The sequence below is a fragment of the Nycticebus coucang genome, chromosome 6, assembly GCF_027406575.1.
Source record: "Nycticebus coucang isolate mNycCou1 chromosome 6, mNycCou1.pri, whole genome shotgun sequence".
NCBI lineage: Eukaryota > Metazoa > Chordata > Mammalia > Primates > Lorisidae > Nycticebus > Nycticebus coucang.
The window spans coordinates 23,776,226-23,784,349 of record NC_069785.1 but is presented as its reverse complement, the minus strand read 5'-3'; the positions used below and the strand labels follow the sequence as shown (position 1 = coordinate 23,784,349).

Sequence of the window (8,124 nt, the reverse complement as noted above, 5' to 3'; positions counted from 1 at the left end):
GGGAGGCTGAGGCAAGAGAATCGCTTAAGCTCAAGAGTTTGAGGTTGCTGTGAGCTGTGATGCCACTGCACTCTACCGAGGGTAACATATTGAGACTCTTGTCTCAAAACAAAAAAATGTGTTTCTAGTGTTCCCTTTTTCATTTACAATTCTTGTGAAAGCAAGAGGATATTACCTTGTTAAAAAAAAAAAAGTTTTAAGATATCAACATTTAACATCATTTATAGGGAAAACTTTTAACTAATATTCAGTGCAGTTTATTTCTTGTTAATTTTTGTGGAAACAGATACGGTTAGACAGGAACAATACTAATTAAGTGAAATTTGGATTTAGTAAGAGATGTCTAATTAAATTATTTAAAAGTATAGATCTCTCTTTTTTGGTTATTTTTGAATTGCCTAATTGTTTTTTTCTTGGAGACAGAGTTTCACTCTGCTGCCCAGACTAGACTGTCATGGTATTAGCCTAGCTCACAGCAACCTCAAACTCCTGGGTTCAAGCAATCCTCCTGCCTCAGCCTCCCCTGTAACTGGGATATAGGAGCGTGCCCCACCATGCCCAGTTAATTTACCTGTTTTAGTAGAGATGGGGCTGGTCTCAAACTCTCAAGCTGACATGGATCTTCCCACCTCACCCTCCCAGAATGCAAGGATTATAGAGATGAGCCACTGCACCCAGCCCCTTAACAGTTTTTTTTTAAATCCCTCAATGGGGTGAAATAATAAGGAAGGCATTGAGGAAGGGTTATTGTTCTAAGCCTACTCCAATTATCAGTAAGCAATGGAAAGTTTAAAAATGAAGCATGAAGTGGATTTCTCTCTAGTCAGGAATCTCACCCCACCTGCACTCTAGGTGGAATAAAAGTCACTTTAATTGAAAAAAAAAAAAAGGCATAAAAATGAAAGACTCATTAAATCATCTCCATTTCCTAGTTTAATTATGGAGAATAAAGTATTGCACTTTATTATTCAACACAAAATGATGTAGCCAACAGTAACATACAGGTACACAATTTAATATTTATTATATGCATTTTATATACATTATTTTTTAACAGCTGTACGTTTGCTATGTGGTCAGTCTTAAAAATTTGCTGATTCATAGTTTGTAAAACAAAAACCTTACGAAACTCATCAAAACTCGCAAACTGATCAGAAAAGTTTTTTGGAAGACTAGAAAAAATATTTATTGTCTTACTCATGCATTACACAAACAAAATCTTCAGTTACACCATAAAATTAAGCACATCTAAAAAAATAAACCAGGGATAACTAATCCAAACAGCAGATTTCTGTATCCTGATTCAACTATTTTTTGTATCCTATTTGTAATGTAAATAAAATTTTACCCCAAATATTTTTAAACAAGTTAGTTTTATTTGGAATCATGGTAAACCAAGATATGTATCTTGGGGGAACCATCTTGGTTTGTAACTTAAAACTATAAAATATTCCATTTTTAGTCTATTTTAGACTATTCAAAGAGTTCCAAAATAGATATACAGGCTCCTTTAGCACATTAATAAAAGGATATAAAGACCAACAAAAAGTGAAAATAAATAATAGGCCATTAGCAAGATGGGTAATCCTTGATAAATAAACTTGTAAATACAGTAAGATGTACAAAATATCACATAGTGATAGGATGTCAAGATTAGTTTTTTTTTAGTTCATTTGGAGTACTAAACCCCACTGTTTCATTTTAATACACTTAATAGTCCTTGGTTTATGAAGACCTTTATGTGCTGATGAAGGTTATTTAGCGTCTTTATGGAAGGACTTAGCTGAGCTGTATTAGGCAAAAGAAGGAAAGAAAGTGGTTACAGGGCAGTGGGTCAAGTGAGATCTCTGTGTTTAGGGTTGTATAATGCAGAAAAACTTCAATACAATCTTGAGCACTGTTGTGACAGGCTAAATATATAAAAAGACTTATAAAAACTAGAATTTTATCCAAACATTTTGTGCAACTAATGCTAAAATATTTTAAGTTAAATTTTCTTTTTTCTTTTTTTTAAAGCAAAATAAGTTTAAAAGGGAATCTGTGGCATTCAACTGATAAACAGAAGATCACTAAGAGATGAAAAAAAGCTAGTCTTGGAGCTCACTTCCCCCCACAAGAGCACCACATTCCTAACCCTAAGGCAGCACACAGAGTCCAAAAAAAAGTCTTTTGTAAGATCAGACTCCACATTGGCTTAAAGACACCTACAAAACAGACATACGCTCAGTTCATATCCAGTACAGGCCACAAATACTGGAGTCCTTTTTGTCCCACAAAATACAGTAATTACAGTTGAGTTAATGAGCCTGACATTAAGATGCGCTTTCCACCAATTTATGCCTGCCCCGAACAGCTTTCACCAGGCAGACCACATGTAGTGTCATAGCAGTAACCTTTTTGATGGCAGTGATGCAAACCCTCTTTCTGTCCAAGAAAACCTTTTGTTATGATGAAAGTTTTTGTTGATTCATACAAATACTTTGGCAAGGGCATCAGCTCCTGCACTGGCTATATATGCTTTTGATGGATGGAAAGCAACATCATAAATTGATTCATCCAATTTCTTCCTATGAGCTGTTATTTCTTGCACACATGTCTTGCTGTCTAAATTCCACAATCTGATGGAACAGTCATGGCCTGTAAAAGAACAAACAAAGCTTGTTACCGAGTTAACAAATCTTGTATAAAGCTTGTGGGAAGTATAGGAAGTTCAGACTTACTTCCAGACATCAAATAAATTCCGTTAGGATCTACTGCTAGACTTGTAACAGCATCCAAATGAGCTACCATAGAATGGATCATTTTACCTAAATAAAACATAACAAAGAAGAGTAAGCTTCCACAAATACTAACCTGGAATGAGAAACTACAATACAGTATCAACATAAAATAGACAATCACCATAGCAATATTTTTTACTGTGGTAAAGTAGACACAACATAAAATTTACCATTTTCAGAGTGTATAATCAGGCTTTAGAACATTCAAACTGTTGTGCAACCATCACCACTACCTAGTACAGCACATTTTCATTGCTCCAAAAGTAAAACTTAACATCCATTAAGCAGTCACTCCTCATTTGTCCCCTTACCCAAGCCCCTGGCAAACCAGCAATCTGTTCTGTCTATCGATTGGATGCTTATTCTGGATGCTTCAAATAAATGGACTCATACATACAGTATGTGACTTTTCTGCCTGGCTTCTTTCTCTTAATATGTTTTCAAGATGTGTCCACAGGAGTAGTATTTTTAAGAGAATTTTAATCCTAATGCAGAATTTTCCCAGGTAATTTAGTATTAAAAATGACATCCGTGTGAATTAGAGAATATCTGATAGACAATGTAGAACATAATGACAGTGGGTTGCATCAAAAGCTTAACATCATATAAACTGTAATTAAAATGGGCTCAGCACCTGTAGCTCAAGCAGCTAAGGCACCAGCCACATACACCAGAAATGGCAGGTTCAAATCCAGCCCAGGCCTGCCAAATAACAAGGACAACTGCAAACAAAAAATAGTTGGGCGTTGTGGAGGGCACCTGTAGTCCCAGCTACTTGGGAGATGAGGCAAGAGAATCGCTAAAGCCTAGGAGTTGGAGGTTGCTGTGAGCTGTGATGGCATAGCACTCTACCCAGGGCGACAGCTTGAGGCTCTGTCTCAAAAAAAAAAAACTGTAATTAAAATGAAAATAAGATTCTCATTAAGAGACCTTAAGATTAAAGGTTCTAGTATCAATTTCATTTATCCTTCGAAATGTTGAAGTATTTAAAACAAGAAAAAGAGAGGGGGTGGAAGTATATCAAACAAATTACTCTCTGTTTATATCCCCAGATATAAACAAAAACGCTACTCTTGGACAATGAATTTAATGAATATTTTCACTGAAGACTTTGCAAGTAAATGGAATTTAACAGCAAGTTAAATTTTATACTTTGGGGCAAGGGCATCCTGCAATGTATTTTTTGTTTGTTTTTGATACAGAGTCTCACTTGGTCACCTTTGGTAGAGTGTTGTGGTGTCAGAGCTCATAGCAACTTCAAACTCTTGGGCTTAAATGATTCTCTTGCCTCAGCCTCCCAAGTAGCTGGGACTACAGACGACCGCCACAGTGCCCAGCTGTTTTTTTTTTTTTTTTTTTTTTTATAGTTGTCACTGTTGTTTGGCATGCCCATGCTAGATTCAAACCCACCAGTTCTGCTGTATGTGGCTGGCACCCTAGCCACTGAGCTATAGGTGCCAAGCCAATTTTCCAAGTTTAATACCAGTTCTCCTTGCCTGTGCACTAAACTGACTTTCACACTGGTATCTTAAGTTAATTCAGAGCCAACCCTTCTTCTCCAGTCACAAAATTACTTCAAAACATGAGTAGTCCCTTCAGATGGACCACAAATAGAGATGTACAGTGCTGGACCAAGTTGGGTGATGTACAAATGGAGATGTACAAGCTGGGCCTTCCATGGTTGATCACATAAATTACAAAGCTTCTGATCCTCCCTGTAATTAGTACCCCTCCTTCACCAACATTTACCTGCAGCTTTTCACATTTAAACAATTTCATTTTGGCTCCATGACACTGCTACCATCTACCCCATAAAGGAAATCTTTCTTCCTATAACTAAGGAAATAATGGTCACGTGTAGTCGTTCCATCTCCTCTCCCTGAACCGTCAGTCCTTTTACTGGCCCATCAATAATGTGGGCCTCTATGAAATGAAGAGGATAAATAAAGACTGATGTTAAAAACAAAAGTGAACTATGCAAGCAAACTGAGTTTGAATCCCAAATCAGCAACTTTTTTTTTTTTATTATTAAATCATAGCTGTGTACATTAATGTGATTATGGGGCACCATACACTGGTTTTATAGACTGTTTGACACATTTTCATCACACTGGTTAACATAGCCTTTCTGGCATTTTCTTAGTTATTGTGTTAAGACATTTATATTTTATCTGTTGTGTAACACTGTACAATTCACTTAAAGAATTTAAGTTTTTAACTTCATGTGTAAAATGGGAACAATAGGGAGTACAGTACTATTATCTGCCTTATAGAGTAAAAGAGCTAATGAGTTAATATATATAAACAAAAAAGAACAATGTCTCACACAGAGTGGGCAATAATACCACTAGTCTGTAAGCTCCAAGAAGACAGGACATTTTGTTTTTGTTCACCAAGCACCAAAAACTGTGCCAAGTATAGGGTAGATACTCAGTAAGTTCTGCTGAAAGCATTGTCCATGACTGATTCAGGGACTTTCACACCTATACATGCCTAACTTATTCAATACCTTCTCTTAGAATCAAATCACTCACTATGTAAGTCTTTCAGAAACAGTATAAGCAACTCAAATTTGTGCCTCTACTAAAAATTTTAAAAACAGGCCCTGAAGATCTCTCTAGAATATAGGGGTAGACATTGAAAATTTTAAGCCACTTAAAGTCAAAGATCTACTGTACAGTGCAAAGTATGACTTGATTAATCTTTATAAACCAATTTGCAAACCCCTGTTCAACTATTTTTTTGTTGAACAGCATAAGCACAGACCCAATATGCTCGACTTTTAGACTCTTAAAGTCCTTCTTTGGCGGCGCCTGTGGCTCAGTGAGTAGGGCGCCGGCCCCATATGCCGAGGGTAGTGGTTTCAAACCCAGCCCCAGCCAAACTGCAACAACAAAAAAATAGCCGGGCATTGTGGCGGGTGCCTGTAGTCCCAGCTGCTCGGGAGGCTGAGGCAAGAGAATCACATAAGCCCAAGAGCTGAGATTGCTGTGAGCCGTGTGACGCCACAGCACTCTACCGAGGGCAGTAAAGTGAGACTCTGTCTCTACAAAAAAAAAAAAAAGTCCTTCTTAATTCTAATTTCCTTCCCCAAACTTATTTTTGGCTTTGCCTATAAGCCTACCACCGTGCCTCTACTCAAAATATCCTCTTATCTGGAATTTCCTACTACCTTCTTTTTCAACCATTCCTTAAAGCAAAGCTCAAATCCCCATACTCTAAAGACTGCTCTGTCTAGCAGGGCTCATCTTTTGTACACATAATACACACATTTACAAATACACACACCTATCTGCACATCTCCTATTATGCATAAACAATAATAAGCCCAAAGAAAGCAGGAACCACATCTTAACACACGATAGTATCCAGTATAGTATAGAATATAAGATGCTAGAAATATTTTTGTTAATAAAATGATTTACATATTTAAAGATGTACACGTATTTACTGAATCCATTCACAGTACCTTCCATGTTTCAGACAGAAAAATCCAATAAATTTACTACTCATTTTATAAAATAATATTCTATTAATAATTCAGCTAACCAGCAGCACCAGTTATGGGGTAGTCTAGTTTACCACATTTAAATGAATTCCCAATTTTTTTTGAGACAGAATCTCACTATGCTGCCCTTAGTAGAATGCCATGGCGTCACAACTCACAGCAACCTCAATCTCTTGTGCTTAAGTTATTCTCCTGTCTCAGCCTCCCAAGTAGCTGGGACTTACAGATGCCTGCCACAACGCTTGGGTATTTTTGTTGTTGTTGTTGTCATTGTTGGTTAGCAGGCCCGGGTGGGGTTCGAACCCACCAGCACTGGTGCATGTGGCTGGTGCCCTAACCACTGAGCTATAGGCGCTGAGCCTGAGTTACCAATTTTTTTTTTTTTTGTAGAGACAGAGTCTCGCTGTACCGCCCTCCGGTAGAGTGCTGTGGCGTCAAACGGCTCACAGCAACCTCTAATTCTCAGGCTTACACAATTCTCTTGCCTCAGCCTCCCGAGCAGCTGGGACTACAGGTGCCCGCCACAACGCCCGGCTATTTTTTTGTTGCAGTTTGGCCGGGGCCAGGTTTGAACCCGCCACCCTCGGCATATGGGGCCGGCGCCCTACTCACTGAGCCACAGGCGCTGCCTGAGTTACCAATTTTTAAAGAAGGATTTCTTTGAGAATACTATATCTGAAGACAATTCACACTTTAACCCAGTAAGGGGTGTGTGTGTGTGTGTGTAGGTCAATTTAGAAAGAATTTTTCTCATTGTTTAGAGCGTACAGTTTCTAAATGATTTTTACGCTAAATGAACCAGACTAGTTAAAGAAAGAACTGACAGAATTTAGAAGAACTATAGGCTCCTTATTTCTATTATTGAGCAAAATTGTACTGACAACTTTCTTGATATCTGCTAGTAAAATAGTTTTGCAGACTCGCCTTTAGCTCCCCACACTCCGCAAAACAGAGTTTTGCTCTGTCACCCCAGAGTAAAGTGGTGTCATCATAGCTCACTGCAACCTCAAATTCCAGGGATCCTCCTGCCTCAGCCTCCCAAACTGCTGAATCAACAAGTGCATGCCTACACATGCCTGATTTTTCTATTTTTAGTAGAGACAGGATCATGCTCTTATTCAGGCTGGTCTTGAATTCCTGCGCTCAAGCAATCTACCTACCTCAGCTTCCCAGTATGCTAGGACTACAGATAAAGCGTGAGCCACTGAGCCTTACCTTTTGTTTTTAATTCAGTTACTAAAATTCCTTAACCTCTCTCTTCTTACAAATGTACATCTTCAACAATTAATAAAAAGAATCTTTCTATTTATTTAGGTTTTTTTTTTTTTTTGAGACAGAGTCACACTTTGTTGCTTTGGGTAGAGTGCCTTAGTGTCATAGCTCACAGCAAACTCAAACTCTTGGGCTCAAGCAATTCTCTTGCCTCACCCTCCCATGTAGCTAGGACTACAGGTGTCCGCCACAACCACTGGCTATTTTTTTTAGAGAAGAGATCTCACACCAGTGAGCTCAGGTAATCTGCCCGCCTTGGCCTCCCAAGTGCTAGGATTATAGGCCTGAGCCACTGTGCCCAGCCAAAAGAATCTTTTTAAAAACACAAAGGAAATTACCTCTCTGTTCTTGCAGCAGAGGAAGACATTTAGGCTTCATAAAATGGTTCAAAGGACTGATTTGATAACATGTTGAGAACATCCACATGAATGTAAATCTCACTTCCTGTGCAATAGGGAGACCTGTGAATAGTTATTCTGTGCCAACTTGTGCTGCTGAGTTAAAAGGAATCTATCTATGAAGATGTTATTTAAACAAAAGCATCTTAATGTAAGATTCTAAAAA

The 8,124-nt window shown here is 38.1% G+C and overlaps 1 protein-coding gene across 3 annotated transcripts in view; it reads right to left on the bottom strand.

Moving 5' to 3' along the window:
• Positions 1-915: 915 nt before the first annotated feature.
• STRN3 (striatin 3) overlaps positions 916-8,124 on the bottom strand; it is a 103,659-nt gene continuing 96,450 nt past the window's right edge. For all 3 annotated transcript variants that reach the window (XM_053594905.1, XM_053594906.1, XM_053594907.1), the window contains 2 exons: positions 2,721-2,807; positions 916-2,637 (listed from right to left, as the gene is read on the bottom strand). In XM_053594905.1, the coding sequence (XP_053450880.1) occupies positions 2,468-2,637; positions 2,721-2,807 (257 nt within the window). In that variant the 3' untranslated portion in view covers positions 916-2,467. The remainder of the gene's footprint in view (positions 2,638-2,720; positions 2,808-8,124) is intronic.